This window comes from Nelumbo lutea, chromosome 3 (genome assembly GCF_056320005.1).
Source record: "Nelumbo lutea isolate HS-2025 chromosome 3, American lotus-T2T, whole genome shotgun sequence".
Taxonomy (NCBI): Eukaryota; Viridiplantae; Streptophyta; class Magnoliopsida; order Proteales; family Nelumbonaceae; genus Nelumbo; species Nelumbo lutea.
In genome coordinates this window covers 6,947,659-6,972,317 of record NC_142686.1, presented here as the reverse complement: position 1 = coordinate 6,972,317, position 24,659 = coordinate 6,947,659, and the positions used below count along the sequence as shown (strand labels likewise).

Below are 24,659 nucleotides of genomic sequence, written 5' to 3'. Positions count from 1 at the left end.
TGGAAAAAGTAATACTGAAGCAGTGAAGCCCCAGAAGTAGTTTACATGAAATTTTTTTTTTCCTTTTTGGTAAGAACTAATTTACAAGGTTATCGTTGTGTACCTTTCCATAGGCAATCATTTGTATCGGAAGCTCTTTTTTTTTTTTGGTTTTCTTAGACTTGATCTTAATATGCTTGGATTAATTTGAAAAAGATACATAAGTAATATAATATAAAAGCTAGGTTTTAAGATGTACAGGAGAATATGGAGAGACAGAAACAAGAGATATTAGGAAAGATGCAGATAAGTAGGAAAGACAAAGTGGTTGGATTGGGTCGGCTGTGGATTATCACTGAATCACTGAACCGTTAATCCATTTGTAACCTATATTTATTGATGTTTGTGGGCCATAACCCACCTGACACTGACCCACCCTTTCCCTCCCATATGACCCACTAACTCAAAATGGATTTTTTACTTCTCTGTTTCAAAGGCATAAAAACATACAAAATATATATTTCAACTAAAAACATAAAAAAAATGAAAAGTACAAAAAAGTATTGTTCAAGTAAAATAAAAATGCATAAAAATGATAAAAATATATATTTCATGTAAAACTTCAGAAATTGCAGAAAAAAATAAGAAAATGATAAAAAAGTATAAAATTAAATTAAAAAAAATAATTGTAGAAAGATGCAGAAAATGATAAAAAAAAAAGTATAAAATTCAATTAAAAAATTAATTGCTAAAAATTTCAAAAAAAAAATCTATGTTTAAGCTAAAAAACCAGAAATTGCAAAAATTACATAAAATGATAAACATTTTCAGAAAATATGCATCCCTGACAAAAAATCAGAAATTGCAGAAAAAAAACATAAATTTTTAATAAAACAAAAATAATCTGGCTTTTTCAAGTTAAGTAATTACAAGGGAAAAAACAAATGGGTCCCACTTAAAAATCCCACTAATTGACATTTGATTAAGAATAAAAATAAAATATTTTTAATTAATATTTAATTCTTAATGAAATAATGAATTATAAGTAAAACAAAAAACCAATATTATTATTTATATTTTATTACTAATAAATATTTGTGTTATAAAATTGTATTTATATTTGTATCATTAATAATTTATTATAAAAATGATGAAATTACTTAAATTAAAAGAGAAAATTTATTTATTTGTTTTATTAATGATTATTAATAATTAATTATTAAAAAATAATTATTTTTGTTCATTATTAATTATCTATGCATAGGTGGAAATTTTACGTGGAACCCACTTGTAATTTTCCAAATAACTTTTTTAACTTGAACAGTATTACATCAGGCCTTATTATTTTATTATTTGTCTAACGTCGTCTGTTTATACCTCAAAATAGCCTTTTCACCATAGTTAAAGAGCGAAAACTTAAAGGTCAAAAATGGCTTTTTCGCAAAATACAATGGTCATTAGAGCCAAAAATTAAACTAAAAATGACCATGAATTAAATATCCTAAAGTCAAGAGTTAGCATAGCAATTAGTAACCAAAAACCTTTGATACTAGCAATCCGCTCTCTTTGCAACTTTTGATAATTCAGCCCTCAACTGCGTGTGCATGTCCTTCAATAGAATGAACCACCAGAAGTAAACCACTGGGGGTCCTCTAGAGAGACCATTCACCAGCTTCAGTCCTTTCTCTCTAACCATTACATCGTCTATCATACGAACCCAGCTCACCTGCGAAGAATTTGCTGAGGTTGACTTAACTGCCTCAATCAGAATCTTGCAATCACTTTGGATATACACTAGCTAACTTTAGCTTGTTTGCCATTTAATCTTGGAAAGCTGCAGAAGCTTAGCAAACGACAGACCACTTATTAGGATTTTATCACTTCCTTAAACATCACCTTTGCAGACAGACTACTACGATGAGGATTGTCTCTAGTGGCAATAACTACTTCAAGTAGAAAAAATACATACATTTTACAGTTACCTAGAGTAATAAAGCTTATAAATAAATGTCACTTGTAGGAAGTTAGAGAATTCTAGATAATGAATATATCATCCATTAAACATACTGGCATTAGCAAGGTGCAACAAAAACGAATATACCATCCATTAATTACTGATGAAGCACTAAACTAGGAAGCTTAAGGAGGTCTTCAGTGAGAAGAAAAGAAATGAAGATACTTTAAAGTTAAAAAAAAAAGTAGAGAAAGAACACCTTGGAAAGTTAAACTAAAATAAATTAAGAAAAGAAGAATATAATAAAATCTTTCCCAAACCAAAAACCAATTCATGAACAATATTGACATAAGGAAGATAACCAAATGTGCATTAACAGACAAAACCAATAACCAAAGTAGATTTGTTGTAGACAGTGTCACATATGTAACAACTTACATTTACATTGATAGTCATTACTAAAATAGAAGAGACATCCATCAGCACAAGGCCTCAAGAACGCAATGCCTTTCAAACAGTGAAATCTTGGTATCAAAAATTCAAAATAGTATGTACTGATCAAATATATATATATATATATATATATATATATATATAGTTATGTATCTAGAAAATGAGATCTTGGCATCTCTTAAATCTAAACCCTAAGAAACATTGTATCACATGTCACCATCATCACTACAGCAATTGTTCTTGTAAAGTTCTCTGCCTAATTAGGGTTGACATAGGCATTTGATAGACTTCACTAGATTTTGTCCATTGCGGAATGCCCAAAAGTTCACCCCCCCTTCAAAAATCTTAATCTTGTTCTATAAGCTATGGAAAGCCTTATCTCAACATAGTGTCAATTACATCGATCCTGTACATGGATCCCCAAATCATTTCTCATAACTTCAACCTATGTCTTTTAGGCTTGCTTCTAGCTCTACTAGGCAATTCAACTTGCAACAAATCACTTCTCTATTTATTTATCATTTTTGCAAGCAGAGGAAGGAGGGGGGAATTTTTCATTATTTACAAGAGGGAAGGACTGGCTTGATTGAAGTCCACCTCCTTCATTAAGGTGATTGAAAAAATCCAGCCATAAAAAAATGATTCTTTTTTGTATGGGATGTTAGTAAGGATGAGCATGACGAGGTATTGCAAGACTTACTGTTTTTTATGAAAATTCAAATTCAGACATATTTATCTCAATCTTGTGGCTATTTCCTCTTCAAAGCACATCCAAATTAACTTTAAAGGAGTAGGGAAGACAAACTCTGGGAATTCGGATTATGGTGGGGTCATAAGAGATGCAACGGTGCTGTCATGTGGAATTGAACTGGTCTCCTCTAGGAATCAAAGATGCAACCTTTGCAGAAGCAGAAACTTTCCTGCATGGCCATAGTTTTGTCCAAACTCTTGATTCTTTTCAAGTCATCATATCAAACAAAAAATAGGGTTTTCTTAACAATGATTAGATGGGCGAATGGTAATGATCAAGAACCTTGGCACCTATGCTTTATCCGGATCGGTGTTAAAAGCAGAAGAGCCAATTTGTGCCTCAGGCGCAAGGCAAGACATGCGCCTTTTTGAAGCTAGGCGCAACAATTAAAAAAAAAATGCTAAAAAATAAAAAAAAAAAATGACAGAAAATTCAAAAAAAATATTAAACATAATGTTAATAAAAAATATAAACTTAAATTTTAAAATAAATGTTTTAAAAAACCTATTATCTAAAATTAAAATACATAAACAATAACATGTAAAAAATATTCAAATGAAAATTTAAAAATAAAAGCAAACATATAAAGCATTTTCAAGCATATAAAACCCACAATCTCTATTTTTCCTCAATTGCATTACTTCAAGTAGCTAATGTGATGTAAAATATATTGCATTCTTGATTCTCTGAGTCGCCTTTGTACCATGCTCCTCAAGGCAAGCCCAAGCAAGTCCAATGTTAGGGTCTTAAATTCGTATTTCTCTCATAAAAAATAATGATTTTATAACTTTAATTGCCTTTTAAGAAGATATTTTATCGGAATGAATGGACGAATGAACAACATTAGCAAATAGCCTCAGCAGCTAGGCTAAAAAAAAGCAAAAAAAATGCAGAATTTTAAAAAGCATGCTTGAGCTGAGGCACAAGGCGCATCAAGCACATGCCTAGGTGCACCAGGTGGCGCCTTTTGAAAGGGGTGAGCCTAGGACTTGTGCGAGGCGCATACCCTAAAATGCACCTTGCCTGTGCGCCTAGGAGGCACACCTTTTAAATCACTTGTTGGGACCCAAATACCTTCCCCGAATCCAACAAAGGGAGTGGAGCAGGCCACTACCCATCAGCAGAGGCAGAAAGGATAGGCGACAGAGCCTCAGAATAAGTTACACACAAAGAGGGTGATTCTGCCGACAGAAGATATTCCCTTCATGATATTTCCCAGAGTTAGTTATCCTGCCAATCAGAGGATATTCCCTCTATGATTACACCTGTAGGCCAGCTATATAAGACCATACTCTTACAATGAAAGGCATGAATGAATATCCCCTGTTTCTCTCTCACTGAATCCCTCTTTTCCTACCTTCCCCTCTCTTCTTCCTCTCCACTTTCTGTTTCAGGAGGTTAAGCCACCCTCGAAGGGGCTTCCGAGGTGAGCGGTATCTCACCAAGTTGGTATTAGAGCAAGGTTGCAGACCAGCTATGCCGTAGACAAGATCCTCTACCATGGAAGATAGAGTCGACCAACTTGAGATTGGGTTCCACCAAGTACTGAACGAACTTAGGGATCTCAAGGTGGTCATCTCTAACCTCGCCTCCCAACAACAGTCCGGGGAGACCAGTCAGCCAACAGGGGTCGACGCCTCTATTTCCGATAGCCAGGGAACTAGGGGTTACCCTGCCGGAAAGGTTACAAAAATCAATTTTCCAAACTATTTCGGTGGAGATCCCAATCCTTGGATCTTCAAAGCAGAGAGATTCATCGAGTATCATGAAACCCCTGCACACCAGCGCGTCGCCATCGCCTCCATTCACCTAGAAGGAGACGCTATTCTCTGGCTCCAGTGGTATCGACAAACCCATCCTCAGGTAACTTGGGCGGAGTTCACGGAAGCTCTGTGCATCCGTTTTGGGCCGACGGCGTTCGTGGATTACGACGAACTCCTCGCTCGACTAAAACAGACTGGGACAGTAGCAGACTATCAGCTCGAGTTCGAAAGAATGGCGACCAGAGTACATGGATGGCCGGAGAAGGCCTTGGTTGGGTGTTTTGTGGGAGGTCTCAGAGAAGACATCCGCCTGGAAGTGAGAGCTCTTCAACCAACGACAGTCATGGCGGCGGTGGGTATGGCTCGCTTGCAAGAAGAGAAGATTGATAGCATGTGCAGGACTAGCAAGCCATCCTATCCGAATGTGAGGGCTCTCCAACGGGCCGAACAGCAACCCCAGAAACAAGTTGGGGATTCTCAAAAGCCCATCTGGCCTAGGCCCACTATTCCTTTCAAGCGCCTCTCGTGGGCTGAGATGCAGGCCCGACGTGAGAAGGGCCTCTGTTACAACTGTGATGATAAGTTTGGGCCGGGCAATAAGTGTTGGGTCCAGCGAGTATTTCTCCTTCAAACAGAGGGAGAACCAGAGCACATCGAAGACTGTGAGCTGATATCAGGCGAACCAGAACCTGTTGGAGCCGAGACCTCCCTACACGCTCTCATGGGCCTCAACCCTCTTCAGTCCATGTGAGTAGAAGGAAGATTGGTTGGCCGATCTGTGATGGTTTTGATTGACAGTGGCTTTACTTTGAATTTCATCACTTGTCGTTTGGCAAAGCAACTAGGTATGACTATACACCCCACTCCTCTCTTTTCAATCCATGTGGCTAATGGGAATCAAATGTTATGTGATGGTGTATGTAAGAAGGAAAGGATCCTCGTACAGGGCCATAATTTCGTGGTAGATCTCCACCCATTGGAATTCTCGTGGGCTGATATTATTTTGGGAATCCATTGGTTACGTGGCCTAGGTCCTGCACTGTGTGATTGGGCCAGAATGACAATGGATTTTTGCCAAAATGGACAGACCTGCCATTTGCAAGGGGTGCGGCCCCCTAGTCCCCAAGGTAATACTTTAGCCTCTATAATACGGAGCCTCCAAGGATACTGGACAGCCCTTGTTTATGCACTTAAGCATTCGGCCCACAGTTCCAATTTTAAACATTTAGGACTGTGACCAACCCACTGAAGCCCAACACCAGACCCTAAGATCGATCCCCGATCAGTTTGGTGACATATTCAAGGAACCGAACCAGTTACCTCCACCACGGGCCCATGACCATCAGATACCCCTCATACCAGATTCCAAGCCAGCCAATGTGAAGCCATATAGATATCCTTATTTCCAAAAGCTGGAAATTGAGAAGGCAGTAAAAGAGCTAATGGACAAGGGGCATATACAGACCAGCACTAGCCCGTTTTCATCCCCCGTACTCCTAGTGAAGAAGAAGGATGGTAGTTGGCGGTTTTGCGTAGATTACCGGGCCCTGAATCAGATTACAGTGGACAAGTTCCCAATACCCCTCATTGATGAACTGCTGGACAAGTTAGGGGAAGCACAAGTTTTCTCCAAACTGGACCTGCAATCCAGGTATCATCAGATCCGGGTTCACCAGGCTGATATCCACAAGACAGCCTTTAGGACCCACGATGGCCATCATGAGTTTCTGGTTATGCCGTTTGGTCTTACCAACGCCCCCTCCACCTTTCAGGCTCTCATGAATGACATCTTCAGGCCTTTCCTAAGGCAATTTATTCTGGTATTTTTCGATGACATCTTGGTTTACAGCAAGGATTGGGGCACCCATATGAAACATCTGAAACTTACCCTCACAATTCTGAGAGAGCACCAACTGCATGCCAAATTGACAAAGTGCTCCTTTAGACAAAGACAAATTCGGTACTTAGGCCATGTGGTTGCTGCAGGGCGGGTCATGGTAGACCCAAAAAAAATAGATGCCATCCAAAAATGGCCCAAGCCCACTACTGTAAAGGCTCTCGGGGGTTTTCTTGGGCTTACCGGTTATTATAGGCGCTTCATTAAGGGGTATGGGCTTATGGCCGCCCCTCTAACACGCCTGTTAAAGAAGGATTCTTTTGGGTGGGCTGATGATGCCCAACGGGCCTTTGAAGACTTGAAGACAGCAGTTTCTAGCCCTCCAGTCCTCACTCTTTTGGATTTCTCTCAGCCCTTTGAGATAGAGTGTGATGCATCGGGTGTTGGAGTGGGGGTCGTTCTGATGCAAAAGGGGCAACCCATTGCTTATTTCAAAAAGGCTCTCTCAGCAACTCACCAAAATCAGTCCACCTATGTCAAGAAAATGATGGCCGTGGTAATGGCAGTACAGAAATGGCGTACATACCTATTGGGGCACCAATTTATCATAAGGAAAAACCAACGAAGTTTGAAGTACATAGCAAAACAAAGGGTGCACACCCTGGAGCAGCAAAAATGGCTTAGTAAACTAATGGGATTCGACTACCACATCGAGTATAAACCTGGGCCTTCCAACAAAGTAGTTGATGCCTTATCACGGGTAGAAGAGCTGGCCCAACTAACCTGCTCTCAACCCAGTTTTCCCTTATTTGAAGATATACAACAAGAAGCCAGATCTGATCCACAACTGCAAGACATCAGGGAAAAGTGGAAACGTGACCCTTCTTAGGTTTCAGGTTACCAAATTGTGGGACCTGATCTTTTCTTCAAGGGTAGGTTTGTGGTTGCTCCAAATTCCATCCACAAAGCTGAACTACTACGATTGTTTCATGATTCCGCGTTGGGAGGACATTTAGGGGTGCTACGGACCCTAAAAAGACTCAGCAGCCACTACCATTGGGTAGGAATGCGCAAGGATGTGTTGCACTATGTATCAGAATGCCCAACTTGACAACAGCAGAAATACTCCTCACAGTCACCTGCGAGCCTTCTACAACCCCTCAATATTCCAGAGCAAGTGTGGGAAGACCTCTCAATGGATTTCATCACGGGACTTCCTCGTTTTGCAGGAAAAGAGGTCATCATGGTAGTGGTTGACCGCCTCACCAAGTATAACCATTTCTCAGCTTTGCCTCACCCTTACACTGCAGCAATGGTGGCCAACATTTTCATACGGGACATGGCAAAACTGCATGGAACACCAAGATCCATTGTCTCGGACCGTGACCCTGCCTTCCTAAGTTCATTTTGGAAGGAGTACTTCAGATTGCAAGGAACCCGACTGCACCCATCCACCAGCTATCACCCGCAAACTGATGGACAGACTGAAGTCATTAATTGATGCTTAGAAGCCTACCTTAGATGCTTCATAGGGGAGAAGCCTAGACAATGGGCCCATTGGCTTCCGTGGGCAGAATACTGGTACAACTCAACTTATCAGTCAGCTGCAGGGATGACACCCTTCAAGGCCCTATACGGCAGAGAACCCCCTTCCATATTACCCTATGAATATGGGTCGTCCAAGGTGGCAGAAGTAGAGACTCGCCTACTGGAAGAGACGAGATTCTTAGACTGCTCAAGGCCAATTTGACAAAGGCCCAGCAACGAATGAAGATCAGCTATGACTCTCGTCACCGCCCATTAGAGTTTCAGGTGGGTGATTTTGTCTACCTTAAGCTCCAACCTTACCGCCAGGTCTCATTGGTAAGACGGGCTTGGCACAAGCTAGTTCCCAAGTATTATGAGCCCTACAAGGTGCTGGAAAGAGTGGGCCCAGTTGCTTACAGATTGGACCTCCCTGCTACCTCAAAGTTTCATCCGGTGTTTCACATCTCTCTTCTCAAAAAGGCTGTGGGAAATCATACTCCTATCTCATCTAGCTTACCCCAATTCACTGAAGAAGGGGACATTTACACAGAGCTCATCAAAATTGTGGAATTCCGATGGGTCCAACGAGGTGGGCAGGTTGTACCAGAAGCCAAGGTAGAATGGGTTGGGCTGCCCCCATAAGACGCCACCTGGGAACCTTATCTAAGGCTGAATGAGAGGTTCCCGAACCTAGACCTTGAGAGCAAGGTCAATGCTAAGGAGGGAGGAATTGTTGGGACCCAAATACCTTCCCCGAATCCAACAAAGGGAGTGGAGCAGGCCACTACCCATCAGCAGTACTCAAGAAGGCAGAAAGGACAGGCGACAGAGCCTTAGGGATAGGCGACAGAGCCTCTGAATTAGTTACACACAGAGAGGGTGATTCTGCCGACAGAAGATATTCCCTCCATGATATTTCCCAGAGTTAGTTATCCTGTCAATCAGAGGATATTCCCTCTGATTACACCTATAGGCCAGCTATACAAGGCCATACTCTTACAATGAAAGGCATGAATGAATATCCCCTGTTTCTCTCTCACTGAATCCCTCTTTTCCTACCTTCCCCTCTCTTCTTCCTCTCCACTTTCTGTTTCAAGAGGTTAAGCCACCCTCGAAGGGGCTTCCGAGGTGAGCGGTATCTCACCATCACTGATCTGGATAAAACATTTTTCAATATTTTGGTAGTTCAAATTCATCATTTGAAGAGGGAAGCGACTTATTTAGCTGCCCATCAGGCTAACTTGGGTGTTAGGCTGCAGTCTTGAATACTCTGGAACCTAACAGCAACCACATTCTTACCCATGATATAATTTTCCTCAGTAACTGCTTAAGACCACAGTCCACCCTTCCCCTAAAAATGGGTTGTCACAATAAGGTTCAAGTAGGATCCAACCAATGTTGCAAGACTCCGACTGTTCACAGAACTGGAAAGGACACCACGTCATGGGTCATCCGACTGCTGGGTCAATCCAGTCATCCATGACATCATATAGATAAGACATAAAATATTATGTATCATAACCTGTTTATTTTATTTTGTTATTTTTGAAAAGGTAAAGTAACTTTTATTAGAAGTTACAGCCTTGGCACCAAGACAATGTATTGCACTTTTTAATGTAATTTGGTTAAATAGATAGGATGGAGCATAATGCAATTTCAATATTTAATAGAAATCTGATATCTAGGGCACATGCTGGAGAAATTTTACATATGGTGAGAAAAAGTACCTTTCAAAATCCAGAAGTAGGTCCAGAAGTGTCATCTCCAAATGAGTCAGATCTATTCCATCAAAAGGCTCTGCTCAGCAGTTATATCAATAACCCAAACAGCCTCCTAAAGTGAAGCTTTTCAAGTGCAACAAACTGCAAAAACTCAAGAAGGAAGCAAAAGACTCAATTAAGTTCATTTTTTAGATTTGGGCATGTAAGTTGGCTGGTGTATAGAGATAAATACAAGTGACAAAGCATAGCTAAAATAAACAGTTCTTGGTAACTTATTGGCCCAACAGTGTTATGCAGAAAATGCTAGAATAGCAAACATAGCCCCTGTTTAGTATAACTTATTTTAAGTACTTATTTGAATAAGTACTTAAAATAAGTGGTTGGACCACACAATAAGTGGAAAATAAGCACTTATTTGCGTTTGGAAAAAATGGAGTGGATAAGTACTTATTTTCAAAATAAGTACTTAAATAAGCAACCCAGGGGCTGCTTATTTTAAGCATTCCAACATGAACCAGTGGTGGTGACAGGCGACTCCAGGATGAGAAATCATTCCAGGTACGTGAATCTCCTCTATTTTCTCCATTTTTTTGCTCTGTTTTGGGCAACTCTTCATGGCTATAGGTGTCATTTTGGAAAATATAAGTACTGGTTAAGAGGCTCACCGAACACTGTAACCCAAAAAGGTACTTAAAATAAGTTTAAATGGTTTGGGAAAGGACCTCCCAAAGACTAATATGTACTTAAAATAACTACTTATTTCTCAAACCACTTATTCACCAAACATAGCCATAGTAGTTGCAACTCTAAATTTGTTCTATAAAACATGTTTGTCAAATTAAAACATTAAGAAAAACATTGCATAAAAATATGAAAACCTTTATATTAAAAGGCATTAAATGTTTTAAAAAATTATATGTACAAATTAAAATTCATAAGCTAATATATAAAAAATTCAAAGTGAAAGTAAAAAGAGATGTAGATTGTATCTAAGTGTTTTGAGCACTCATCAATTCAAGCATATAAAACTCTCAACTTGCTACATCTCCTAGTTGCATTACTTCAAGCATCTGGTGTGATGCTAGAAGTCTTGCATTCCAAATTCCAGGTAGATCGGGGCCTTTACGAAGCCAGAGCCAGAGGAAAGGTCCCTTGAGGAAAGCCCAACCAGGCCCATTTAGGGGATTAGGGTTCCTAATTCGTGTTTGCAAATGCATGTTATTCAAAAATCTTGTCATTGTTTTGTGGTTTAATAGTTTATGATTAACATGAAATTCCATATTTGTCACATTGATTCACCTTACCAGGACAAAAACCTAAGTGTCAACTAACCATCTAACTTGCGCTGATCTAGACAATGCTGGAGAAAATTCATTAATGGTACCAGGGAGTACATTAAAAATCAAGAAGAAGTTGTGGAAGTATCCTCTCTAAATGAGTCGGTTCTATTTTGTTAACGCCTTCTGCTTCAGCAATAGTAGCAGCACGCTGCACAGCCTCTATATGAACAGAAAGAGACCTCTGTAAGGACATTGAAACAGAAAGCTTAAACATAACTACCTCTTAACTTGAAAGATTTACAGAAAGGTGTAAAAATATTCAAGTAGGCAAATTTATTAATATATATATATATATATATATATATATATATTCAAGTAGGCAAACCTGTAATAAAGACTCTAACAAGTTCGCAGCTCAGCTTGAGGGCATTTGCATTAGCTGCATCAATGGGGACAAATGAGGAACTTAATTGACTGATGCATAACTCTAACAATCAATATTTAAATGAATGCCTTGACCTGATGAAAGTAAAATAGTAAAACACATCCTAGACCAGAGATAATTTAGATCAACTATCAGCCAGTTATGAATGCATTGCAGGGACAACTTCTTCAACCAGCAAAGTGCATACGTACGTGGTACCATGCATTCATGAATTCTGATCATAAAATCTACATTTCAGCCAGTTGTGATTCACAAAATATACCCTCAACCAACAGGCATAGGAGCATACAACTATCAATAAAGCCATTACCCAATGCCGGTCCCAGGTATCCAGGATCTTGGGAGGGGTACACTGGATATTCTCACTCCATGCTGAGCAAAAACTAGGGGTGTAAATGGTATTCGAAAATCCGATTTTGAATTCGATATTCGACATAATCGAATCGAATTCGGATAGTTCGAATATCTAATCGATCGAATTCAGATATCCTATTCATACCGAATAGTTAATCGGATTTGAATTTGGTTATATCCGAATTCGATCAATTATTTAATTCTTATATATATATATATATATATATATAATAATTAAGTGATATAAATAATTTATATATTTATATACTTTATATCAATAAAATATTTATTTTATATATTTATTAATTATCTGAAATAATTAATTAATCGAATTCGAATATTTAATTGGATTTGAATTCGGATATTCATTTTCAATATCCGTCAGTTATCGAATAGAATTCGGATATTGAATTTTCTAATCGAATTCGAATTCAGATATTGCCTGATCCTATTTGAATTCGATCCGTTTACACCCCTAGCAAAAACAGTGAACTTAAAAGCAACACATAAGGTTTTGGGTTACCATAATCACCAACAGTATCTACCTTGTCCCATTTAGGTTCAACAGAATGAATCATTTTTCTCTGTTGTAACTTCTAATCTGTATAATATCAGATCAATTCATACTAGTTTTATCATAATCACCAACAGTATCTGCCTAGAGCACATAACTCCACTTTATTCATCCAACTCTAATTTAAGAGGTGGCATCCTCTTTATTCCCTCTTTACTCTAGACAATAGAAAAAATAATAAGTAATCACTTTTCAGAATACATATTGGTACATATAAACGTGAATTGATTTTCTAATTTTATAGATAGCATACTAAGCCTATAAAACATAAAACAAAAAAAGGGCATAACCAGAATTGAATATGTTGTCTTACCAATTCCATCTTGACAAAAATATTGCCACAGGAAAGGGAATATTATCATAAGATACAATGTAGATAGAACAAATACCAGTTGTTGGTCGACTTTTTTTGGATGGTCCAGCTCCAAGCTACACAAACCAAAAGAGCTTGTTGGTAATCAAACTTGATCATGCAAACAATATACTATACATATATGCATGTACATATATGCACACATATAGAAATAGACAGAGAAATACTTGGTAAAAGCTTTGAAAAGGAAGCTTGCACATTAACATTATTTATTCAATCTGATTACTTCCAAAAGTATCTCCTAACCAAAGAGAATATTCAACCAGGATGAATCTACAACAGAGTCATTATGTAGAATAAATTACTGCAGGTTGGTTTGCACATAATAAACTAGCCAAAACCGGAGCTCCATGTGGCTTGCAAACCAAAACAAACAACACTGGCTTGTCAATCGTCAAGGATTTAAAATGTGATTTCAAACAATGTTTCGGCCTGGTCCAATATGAAAACTTTTACCCAATTTTTAATGAAATTTTGTGATTTATCAAAATTTTAAGAAAAAATCAACACCCTTAACCGAAAAACACTATTTAATCTTATTACTTCCAATTTTCTGGTTATTCCCATTCCTTATCCATTTAAATCTTATTTTAACTTCAATTTCTTCTTTATATCTATTTGTCCTGTTATATCTGAACTTTATTTTGAAATAATAGGATCTGATATTCCATTGGCATCTTGTTAAATGTATGACAAAATTTAAATCTGTAATTATCATCAAAGGAGATAAGATGAAAAAGAATGTCGACAAAAGGCCCAAATATAGGGATGTGAATTACTTCTTTCTTTTGATAACTAGTATGAAGAGAGACATATACACCATTCAGTAATGAAAATAAGCATGTTTGGTTTGCCATCCTTCTTTCCACTACTCAATAGGAGTCTACCAAAATGACCTCCTTAGAAAGAATCTATCTTAGTGTACTGCAATGATTAGGAGACAAGGTGTACATTATAAAATTTTGATATACAACATACAAACATAATGAGAATTCAAGAAATAAGTATAGTAAAAGAAAACTAACATTGCACTTCCCTGCAGACAAGTCGTTTATCAAGAAAGAGCCTATGACTAGATCATAGAGAAGTAGATGAATAGACTTTCTGAGGTTCTAAATGCTGGCCATAAGGATAAAGCAAATTTAAGGCCTTCAGATCAGGGTATAGACCAGGAAAATAACTCCACACGCGATGATAAGCATGATAATCAATTTATTTAAGAAACTCAAATCATCGTAAGCAATAATTGAAGAACTTGAGAGATGGAAAGGTTTTAAGATAACGGAATGTTAGAGAAACAAAAATCCAAAAAAGAGAAGAGTAACAATAATGAGCAAGGGAAGTAAGGAGAGTCAAAGAAGAGAACAAAATATAAAACATACCTCGCCTTCCAAATTGTCTGTGCCTTCTTTCTTCTCACGTTCTGTGAAAGGGAGGGGAAAAAAAGTTGAAAAAAATGTGAAAAACTATAAATGTTAATTGGCTTAAGGAGAGGACGTAAATAATGGAGACAAATGGAAATATCTTAACCTAAGGATCTTCTTTTCCAGACAAGCTTGAAAATGGCGTGCATCAGATCCTGAACAAAAAATATCGTCAGATAAACAGACCAGATAAAAACATTAAATGCACAACAACATAAATGAGAGAGAGAGAGAGAGATTACAGGATCGAAAGTGTTCTCCATGGAAAGAACTTCCACGGTAATGGTTAAAGTTTCGCTACTTTGGAAGTTGAAGTAGGGATTAGCAAGTTTCCTCTGTGTCAATGGATGTTGATATTTTATAGCACGACGACCATCCTCAGATTCATCATTCCGCCATTAATACAGTCTTGACGAGAACGCTTTCCTTCGCAATTTGAACAACACTAATGAAATGAATCAATGAAGTAGCTTTGTTGGAAAGCTCTTTGCCTATAGCTTTAGGGTTCGATTCGGGTTCCTATTTTACATTCCCTTTTTTCTATGATACCGGACGGTTGATTGGCTCTCAGTTTTCACTATCATACCTTTCCGGCATCATAGATAGATATTATTATCATGCCATGCCTAATTGCCTATTGCCTTCTCCGTATCTAAAAGACTAAAATTTTGATAATGGTGTGTCCACGTGACTCGCCACGTCAGCGGAAAGGTGTTAGATCCCAATCGGACGGTTAACAGGCAGTGGCTCAGACTATGCTATTTTCTGGCTCACCTCTCTCCCTCATAAATTTGTAATGTCGATGTACAAGGGTTACTGTAATGTAAGTCTGTACCTCCCTTCCTCCTCCCGTCCCCCGCACAACCCGTAACTATTAGTTATTGGTTTCCCGTCGACAACAGGGAAGGAAAGAGAATCAAATAGAGCAGCAATCAATGGCCGGATTTCTGCATAAATTCCTCAAGAGGCCTTCCTCTCTGAGAATCATCACAAGCTTCAATCACCTCCAACCGTCAAGGCTTGCAGTTCCCTTCGGCCTTCATCAACCTAATCTCACTGGAAGCAAATCAGACAATGAGTGTTACTCAAACCCTGTACTGGGATCTGTTGAACAACACAAGCCCACCTCTCCACGGCTCTTGCAGGTTTACCCTAGTTTCCCCTTCGGGTACTGTCTGAATCAAATTCCCCAAACCGGTTTCGATCAGGTGAACGATGAGGAAGCTGAGGCCGGGTCGTGTGATACTCGGACTATTTGGGCTGACAGTGTCAAGAAGAAGAGGAAGAGGAAGATGAACAAGCATAAGTACAAGAAACTTAGAAAGCGTCTCCGGCGACAGACCTAGATTCATGCGGTGAGAGTTAATATGGGGGATATATATCCTTCCTTTTTATGATATGTTACTCCAATTGTTGGCCCATAGTGACATAACAATTTTCTTCTTTATTGAGTACTGACCAATTGTATTGGAAGGGATGGTTGATGGCTTTAATGAGTTCTATTTCGTTGTGAATGACAGTTGAGAGTTCCATTTTACAGGATAACGACGAGGCACTTTCGCAAGATTTGAGTACTATTATTTTCTACTGTTTTTGGGCATTGGTTATGAGGGATGGTGTGAGAGTAGAATGAGTTCGCTTTGCTAAATTATTATCGCCCCTCAAAATTCAATATGAATCTGAATGATTGACCTGCTGGTATGCTTTTTCTATATATTTCTCTACATTAGCATGTCTGTAGGCAACAGGAAATGATGAAAGACTCTAGATGCTTTGAGTGCTAGATTTTACACCTGGTAAATGCTCTGTTAAGGTCCTTTTTTGTTTATTGTATGCCAGTGAATCCATGTTTTGCAATGTTAGACAAGATACAAGTGATATACCTTACGGCCTTACCATCTAGATGAAGAGGATCTGGAGAGTTTCATCTATGCCTTTAAGATGGCGACTTGTGAATCTCATTTGCTTACTTAGTTGCTTTCAGTTCTCTATGATACTTGGATCGGATGGACAAGGTTTCATATATGGAATTTGCATTAAAAATTTGAAGTATACACCATGCATGTACAGGTATCCAGGTATCATAACCTATTTATAAAGTGGATTATGCTCAATGTGCAAGAGTTATTGATATTTGATATATTGATTTGGTACAACAAAATAACATGCTCTTGTAGGAAGGACAATTCATTATTTAAAGAGGGCAAAATTTTTTAGTAAGAGTCCTTCATGGTATCCATGCCCCCATCACAAACTAGGCATGGAAGAAAATCCTAGCATGCCACCCTCACAACCAATCAACAATCCCCAAAAGATACATGGGATTTCTTGTCATTAAGGCTGTCAAAGGGTTGTATTCAGATTGGAATTCCTAGATTCAATTCAGTCCAATTACATATTTAAGATATCAGATTCAATTTAATTAAATCCAATCAATTCAACAGAAAAAGGGTTTCCTGGTCATATGTTGATCAGATTTGGGAATCATGAATTCAATTAACAGTGGTTTTCTTGTAGTTCAAACTACAAGCATTTAGGTTAAAAGTACAAGACTTGAGACAACTGTTGAGTTGTGCCTTGAATTCTTGTTGCGGCCCACTCCATGACCCAACCTGACTTTTTTGGAGAAAAACCCAGAGCAGAAATATGTTATGTTAAGTTGTTGGGCATTTTCTCTTTTAGGGATCTTTTTGCTTGTGCACGAAGATAGAACAAGTGTGAGAGTGAGAGGTCTGGTGTATTGGGGTTTATGGTTTTCTGTGTTAAAGAGAAACACTGTGCCCTTCATTGCCATTTCCTACAGTGGATTTCTACTCCTTCACTCATGGACATAGGCTATAAGCCAAACTACATAAATCTTTGTGTGCATTCTTGAGTTGCTCTGTTCTGTATTTTCTTGTTATCTCTATTTCTGCCAATTGATTTCTGATCTTGGGTTTTTTCTTACAAAACAACTCTACTTATATGCAAACGTTATTATATAGAGGCGCAATCTTTACATTACCATATGGATCTTTATCAGATCATATTGGGCTGGACCGCTGGACTGGATTTGATCCAATTACTTAAATAGACATGTTATTAATATCTGTATCTGGTTTATGAGACTAAATTTCCAGTTGGACTCAGAACATGAGCTCATCCATTTAGAAACCATTGTTGATGGTGATGGTAATGATGATAAATGATCTGGAGAGGAGACTCAAATGAACTTATCTAAAATAGATAGAAAGTGGCTGTGTAGTTTTCAAGGCGCCAAGGCGAGGCTAGGCGACCATGGGACACCCAGGCACCTAGGTGCCTAGGTGGGCGCCTTGCCCTCGCCTAGGTGATGGAATTTAAGAATAAGGCTTGCCGATGGATTTCTGTCCATTCTGAACTAGTTTTTTTTTTATGTATTCTGCACTTATATTTGTGCTTGTATTTCTTGCAGTGTTGCTTCAAGTAGGCAAAACAATATATTAGAGTTGGAACTTACAAGTTAGAAGTTAGACTTCGAAAGAACTGAAGGGGGTGGAGCCCCTATTTTATATCAGCAATACATAGGGAACAAATACTAAAACAAAAGAAGAAAATGAAGAAGAAAAGTAGGGGGCGGAGCTCCTGTTCTAGACCCAGAAAAGCTGGTGAAAAAATATTAAAATAAAAGAAGAAATACAAAGAAGAAAAGAAGGGGCGGAGCCCCTGTTTCAGAAACCAATGATGAGAACAAAAAAAAGATGAAAAAATGCAAGAAATTAAGAACAAAAGAAGGGGGCAGAGCCCATGTTCTAGACCCAGAAAATCTTGTGAAAAAAAAATACTAAAATAAAAGAAGAATATGAAGAATAAAAGAAGGGGCGGAGCCCCTGTTTCAGACACCAATAATGAGAAGAAAAAAGCTGAAAACATGTAGGAAATTTAAGAACAAAAGAAGGGGGTGGAGCCTCTGTTTTAGTCCAATAAAATGATTCAAAAAACTTGGAGAAAAGATACAAAAGGAAGAGGATAAAAATGGAGTGTAACCACTGTTTTAAACCAGGAAACAGAGAACAAAACTAAGAAGAAGAAGAAGAAAACTGATTAACTCACCTTGACTTTAGAGGACTGTGTGGGAACAATGGAGGGCTGTTGTTCTCTCCTCTTCCTCAGTTTGATTCTATTGTCAAAGGGAAATCCTCGAAGACTAATTTTGTTTTTACTTTCCTCACAACAAAAGCATGATAACATGCAACAGGTTCTATTATAAAAACTAAAACAACAAATAAAATATTATATATTATATTTAATAAATATTTATATATTATATATTTGCTTCAGCCCTTTAAGCATGTGCCAAACATAGTTTTTCCTGGTGTTTGTGCAAGGCATTATTCGAAAAGCGCCTAGTCGCCTTGACAACTATGAGCGGCTGTTTTTTTTGGGTCTTGTGGCATGAAAAGAATAAGATGATTTTACATAGTAAGAGCAATTCAGTAGATCCAGTAGTGCATAAGATAGTGGGAAAGTTGCACTCTTGGCTGGTGGTTCATAAACTTTTTAGAAGAGACCACAGTTCCTTTCTTTTTTCTTTATTTTTGATAATCTTTTTGTAAAAAGTCGGGATATTTGTATAGGGTGGCTAGAATAGTGTTGGCTTGAATACTCTGATGTACAGCTCCTAATTGTACAGTTTTTTGTCTAATGAATTTCTATACATTCTCTCGAAAAATGAACTTATCTAAAATTGACATTTCTCTGTCGCAACGGTAGTAGAATGATTCAAGAGTTTGCCCTTGGAATCTGTCATACCCAATATCTGTACATTTTTTTGAAGAAGGTAGAGTATTGTTTTGCAAAAGAAACCCAATCACATCACCCATGTACAATGAGAACCTGTACATTGGGAATTTACAAAAAGATCTGAGAAATCGGATAAAGAAAGGTCCAGCTTGCAGAAAGGTAAAAGATGAACATCAATAAAAGCTCTTTGTACACTTAACCAGGAACATAGAGAACCTAAAACTTTGTTCTTGACTGAAGCTATGTCATTGGAAAGATTGTCAAAAATCTGGTTGTTCCTTTCTAATGGTGCACGATCTGAATGCTCCTAGCTAGAGGGCAGCTCGGACGTTGGTCCGCTTAGTTGGCCGGTCAAACTGCAAGAGAAAAATGCTCAGAGGACCCAGGGTGGCTTACCCAATGTGGGTGCTCCGATGCCTAAGTTAGTAATTGTATGCGAGCTGAATGCTTGTAGGCTAGAAGGCTAGTGAGCAAATAATCGCGTGTACCTTGTAATGTTGCGGTTGGTGCCCTTATATAGGTGAGCTACTGTAGGTCTTATGAAACACCTCCGAAATCCCCGACCCGTGCTACTAGGAATCCGTTCCACACTCGGAGGTGGACTTCGTGTGAGCTGATAAGGCTTATCGAGTTTGTCCAATCCGGGCGGGATAAGGATAAGGCTTGTGGATGTGCAGTGTGATCCCAGAGAGGTCGGAGACTATTGGTGAGCTTCTAGAAGTTGTCTACGTGTCACCTCGGTAGGTCAGGCTATCACAAGCTGCTCGGACCTCGATCTTGGCTGAGGTGCCCGATGTACCCAAGCTGACCTGGCCTAGCCTGCTGAGGTGGCAGGGAATGCTGACATTCAGTCAGCAGATCACTTCCATGTGTCCGGGTGTCAATAGGTTGGGCCAAATTACCCCTCATCACTTTCCTTCCACAGGGCCCATAGGATAGCAGCTGAAAAGATCCTCCAAAGCAGCTTGTCTCCAACATTCAAGCCCATGAGGGTCCACCCCTGAACTGGAGGACTGAAGCAAGTGGGCAAGAAGAAACACCAGAGCAGGATAGAGCCATACCCAATATCTGTACATGGTATCAGTGTCTTGCTAGACTTCAATTTGTAGTTTAGCTTCTATGGATAGCACCTCATCCAATGCTATCCTTACTGTGTCTGGTATGATAGATTGTTGTCCCATTTTGACACCTTTTGTCTCCATGATTAAAGATGGCATATTTTTTTACCTAGACAAATATGGTGCTACTGACTATGAATCTCAGTAGTCATAAATCCATGTTTTGCTTTCTAGCATGTTGTTTTTTCATGTCTAGGCAAATTATCAGCTTGTTGCTAGCAGTCTAATTACCAACTTCCATTCATGAGATGGTCCAAGTGATGATAAGAAATATCATCTTGTGGAATGGGAAAGGACTTCATCCCAGAATAGATGGAAGGTATTAGCATCAAAACATTTCATAAGGTGAGTAAGGTCCTTGTAGGTAATCAGCCTAGGAGATATGGCTATGAATTAAACATTTTGTATATTAGCTTATTAAAAGAAAGTATGGGAGTAGAAATGATGACAAGAAATATCATCTTGTGGAATGGGAAAGGACTTCTACCCTGAAATGGAAGGTATTAAAATCAATATGCTTTGTAAGGCAAATAGGGCAATTCTTGGTATGTGCCTTTTGGATATATGGCGATGAACTAAACATTTTGCCGTGGCAGTTTACTGAAGGAAACTATGGGAGTAGGCATTTCATTTGGGACTCTAACCTTTTCTTGGTTTCTTACTGTTTGGATGGTTATTCTCAAATATGCAACTGATTTTCAGAAGAACCATTCTTATGAAATAGGAGAAGATAGATTGGTTGTTGGGTTCTTTGGAATGATAATGGTGTGGACTTTGAACATTGCGTGACAAATTTCCTGCTTGTTGAACTGTCAAGAGATAAGGATTTAATCATATATCACTCCTTGATGCATTCATTTATGAATCCTATAATGCGGTTGCCAATGTAGTTGTGTTGGGACCCTTTTTATTTGGGTATTACAGTAGTCAGGTTAATTGGTGGTATTTTACCTTCTTTCAAAAAAAAGGTTAATTGGTGGTATTACTCAGGAGTGATGCCAGGTGATCCTCTCAACTACCATATCATCTGTGTGGAAACCCAGTTAAGACACAGTGTCAATGATCGGGAAACAAATATATTGATTTCTCTACATAGGGGCCATTTGATAACAAATGAAGTTGCTGAACTGAATGACTTTTTTTTGGGAAAAAGTTAACTTTATTCAAGACAAGAAAGGTACGTGAGGAGGTGTACACAGATATCAGACACTCAAAGAGTTACATAGGCAGAAAACTATCACTGAATAAGTAATCCTTGTAAGCATCAGATTTATTGAAGGAGATGTGCATTCAAGGAGGAGAGGATGTATCTCGCTTCAGCCAAGTAGTGAGCAAAGGCCCAAGGCCCAAGGCCCACTATCAGGATTAGTAAGCCAATTAATGGTGTTGGCTGAATGCCTGAATCTCCTTTGATGGTAAGATTTAATAAATCCAGGTCTCTTGCAATCCTGATGCCTGTTAATGCTGCCATGGCTTCAGCCTTTGTTGAGGAAGCTATCCCAATCAGTCCACCGAAAGCCCAACTGGTAGTACCATCTCTTCTTCTAATTACACCTCCAATACTAGCTGCACCTAGGTTTCCAAAAGTGTTCCCATCAAAGTACGAAGTTGTCTCCCTTCCTCAGCAACTCTGAGACTGCAGGAAGTGTTGAGGTGTATGTGATTAGAGTAAAGAAAATTTATAGCATTTCTTTGGAGGTTGGCAAATGTGACACCTCTGAAATAATCTGAGCTGGAAGTCCACAGGAAGCATCTATAACAGATTAAAGAAATGAGCTCCTCAGTTTATTCTTCTGTTGTTAAACACCCGGTTATTTCTCTCTTCCCAAATGCTCCAAAATATAGCATGTGCAGCAGATTGCCATAAAGTTTTCCCTCTTATTTCTTTGCCTTTTAAGTGGATAAAATGATTAAATAATAAAATATTTGAGGGTATAATAATCAAACCAACTTCAGCATCAGCCATTAAGGAGATCAAGCCTCCTTAAAAACATAATATACTAAAAGATAAAGCAATAAGTCATTCAGCTCAACTATTTCAGCTGTTATCAAATGGCCCCTTAATTACATCCAAGGGTTTGGATTCTGACACCTAATGGGCTATTCTCTGTCAAGGCCTTTCATGCAACACTTGCTGGTGGATCCAAATCTAATGTTTCTTTTCATTGGTGTTATATTTGACCCCATCATATTCCCACTTGGGTCTTCTTTTTCATATGGACTGCTTAGTTGACCAAGATTCTGACAATTGATTATCTTATAGCTAGGGGAAATGCTTTGGGAGATCAATGCATTGTAGGTTTTTTAATCTGTGTGGTGCCATATTGTTAAGCTTTTTGGTTGGCCATGGATCATCCATGGTGACCTAGCATGGCTAGTAAAATCTTGACCCCCAAGAAGCTTTAGCAAAAGAAGTGGGATCTGTATTTCCATATCTGCCAAAAAATAATAGATGGAATCCATTGGAATGTAATCCTCTTTGCAATGTGGTTGGTACTAGTGGGTCCCGTGCAATGCACAAGAATACCCAGTATCCAATATGATGAAAGAAGGAATTAAAAAGAAATATAAACATTATATCGATTCCCCAGAAAAGTATTTTGCCTAATAAAATAGTTAAATAGATAATTGATTAATCAAAGACTTAATTAATTAATTTATTAATTTATTACTTGTAAAAACGGAATCTATATATTTCCTAACAATTAATCTAGGATAATATATTTACTGACAAAATAGGGCGTCTTTATTAATATCAAAGTTATTTTTATCTCCAATCACTCCTAATCTAAACTAAATCAATATATAAATTAACTTAACCACATATAGGTATAATTAACCTAAGTGTTTTTTACTAAAATATAAACTACATTAGCATAGCTAATTAAGATGGAATCCCTTGGAATGTAATCCTCATTGCCATGTCTTGGCATTGGTGTATTTGGAAATAGATGAATAACAGGATTTTTTGAAGGGAAAAGGTGTGGAGATGAAGTGGTGGCAGGAATCATTGAAAGAACAGTTTTCTTTTGGGCTTCAATCTTAACTGACTTCGATGGAATTCAGCTTTCAAAATTTTGTAGTGGGCTTCAATCTGAACTGAAAGCATTCTACTATTTCTCTTGAATTGGTGTTCTTCTACTTTTATTCCATAGATTTCTTGAAATAAACTGTTACTTCTATCATCCATTTGAAATTGCAGCTCCCATTGCTACAGTTTTTTATTATTACCATTCTAATTTGGTTGATATTTTGAACATGGTTATTCTTGGTGGTAAACCTCAAAGAAAATGTGCTTCTTCCGTTGATACACCTTCTAAGCTGTATGTTTAATTCTCATAGATTGAGAGTAGGAAATAGTATATCTGCGCCATGTTAGATGCACGTCCGCCATATAATGACATGCTTCTAAACCCCATGAAAGAATTGAAGTTACTAAAATTCCCAACTATATGTGCTTGGCTACATGAATCCTGTTTCACCATGCCGTTCTGTTTGTTTAGTGTCATATCCATTTTATAACCATTTGGGACACCCTTAGATGGTTAAATATTAAAAGTTGTCCATCTGAACATGGTAATTTTCAGTTCCAGTCTTCAATACATTGTTAATGCTATTCTTTGAATCAGTAAGGGTGCATTCTCATCAGCATCCAAATGCTAGATAATCTGTGGTGTATCCGTGTTCATATGCTTGGGTTACTAGACTAGTAAACGCATTTTATATTAGGGGTAAGCATTACACGTGTTGATATTCCTTAATCTCATATAGGAAATCAGGATTTGAAGTTCATACACATCATTTTGGACAACTGGTGTAAAAAATCTTTCAGAGCTCAACTTTATACATAGTTGACATGATAAGCGCAAGGATAAATGAGACCTGGATTTTGGTTCCCTGATGCAGCCCAGAGTTCCAGACTACCCCATCGGGGTGGCAATCTCATCACTTTATCATTATTCAATACGTGTGCACTACACAAATTTATGTTGCTCAAAAATGGTTCTACGCTGTGTTTGGAAACGATGCAAGTAAGTGTGAATGCAAATATGTAGAGTGTAAAACAGTCCATATAAATTGCAAGATGGGTTAGTTTGGTATAAACAATTTTACCTTTTTATTAAACAAACTTTTAGCTGTAATGGATGTAAATACGAATTCTAATAAAGCATGTGTTTTTTTATTAAAAACCCACTTGAATGCAAATTTACTTATTTTTTATTGATATATTTTTACATCTTTTTATCAATGTAAATATGTATTAGAAAATAATGTATTGTGTCATTTGTCAATGCATAAAAATAATGTTGCCAAGCACAAGAAAAGTAAACCAGAGTGCAAATTT

General features: G+C 38.1%; 1 protein-coding gene and 1 long non-coding RNA gene across 9 annotated transcripts; one reads left to right on the top strand and one right to left on the bottom strand.

Moving 5' to 3' along the window:
* Nucleotides 1-1,449: 1,449 nt before the first annotated feature.
* Nucleotides 1,450-15,063, bottom strand: LOC148862640 (centromere protein X). 7 transcript variants are annotated; one of them, XM_088974307.1, is made up of 8 exons: nt 14,678-15,063; nt 14,542-14,590; nt 14,394-14,434; nt 13,028-13,067; nt 11,651-11,704; nt 11,380-11,506; nt 9,992-10,126; nt 1,450-1,822 (listed from the first exon to the last, which is right to left on the bottom strand). In XM_088974307.1, exons 1-6 carry the CDS (start codon nt 14,696-14,698, stop codon nt 11,454-11,456), a joined length of 258 nt encoding a protein of 85 aa, XP_088830433.1. In that variant the 5' UTR covers nt 14,699-15,063; the 3' UTR covers nt 1,450-1,822; nt 9,992-10,126; nt 11,380-11,453. The 7 variants fall into 7 exon arrangements, with proteins under 7 accessions (XP_088830433.1, XP_088830432.1, XP_088830434.1 ...); XM_088974306.1 differs by having other exon boundaries at nt 1,450-1,813; XM_088974308.1 differs by having other exon boundaries at nt 1,450-1,705.
* A 159-nt stretch (nt 15,064-15,222) lies between these two features.
* On the top strand, nt 15,223-24,504 carry LOC148862639 (uncharacterized). 2 transcript variants are annotated; one of them, XR_016110274.1, is made up of 3 exons: nt 15,223-15,790; nt 15,976-16,133; nt 24,086-24,504. It is a non-coding gene; the product is annotated as an uncharacterized LOC148862639 (long non-coding RNA). The 2 variants fall into 2 exon arrangements; XR_016110273.1 differs by lacking the exon at nt 24,086-24,504 and having other exon boundaries at nt 15,976-16,236.
* The last annotated feature ends 155 nt before the right edge of the window (nt 24,505-24,659 follow it).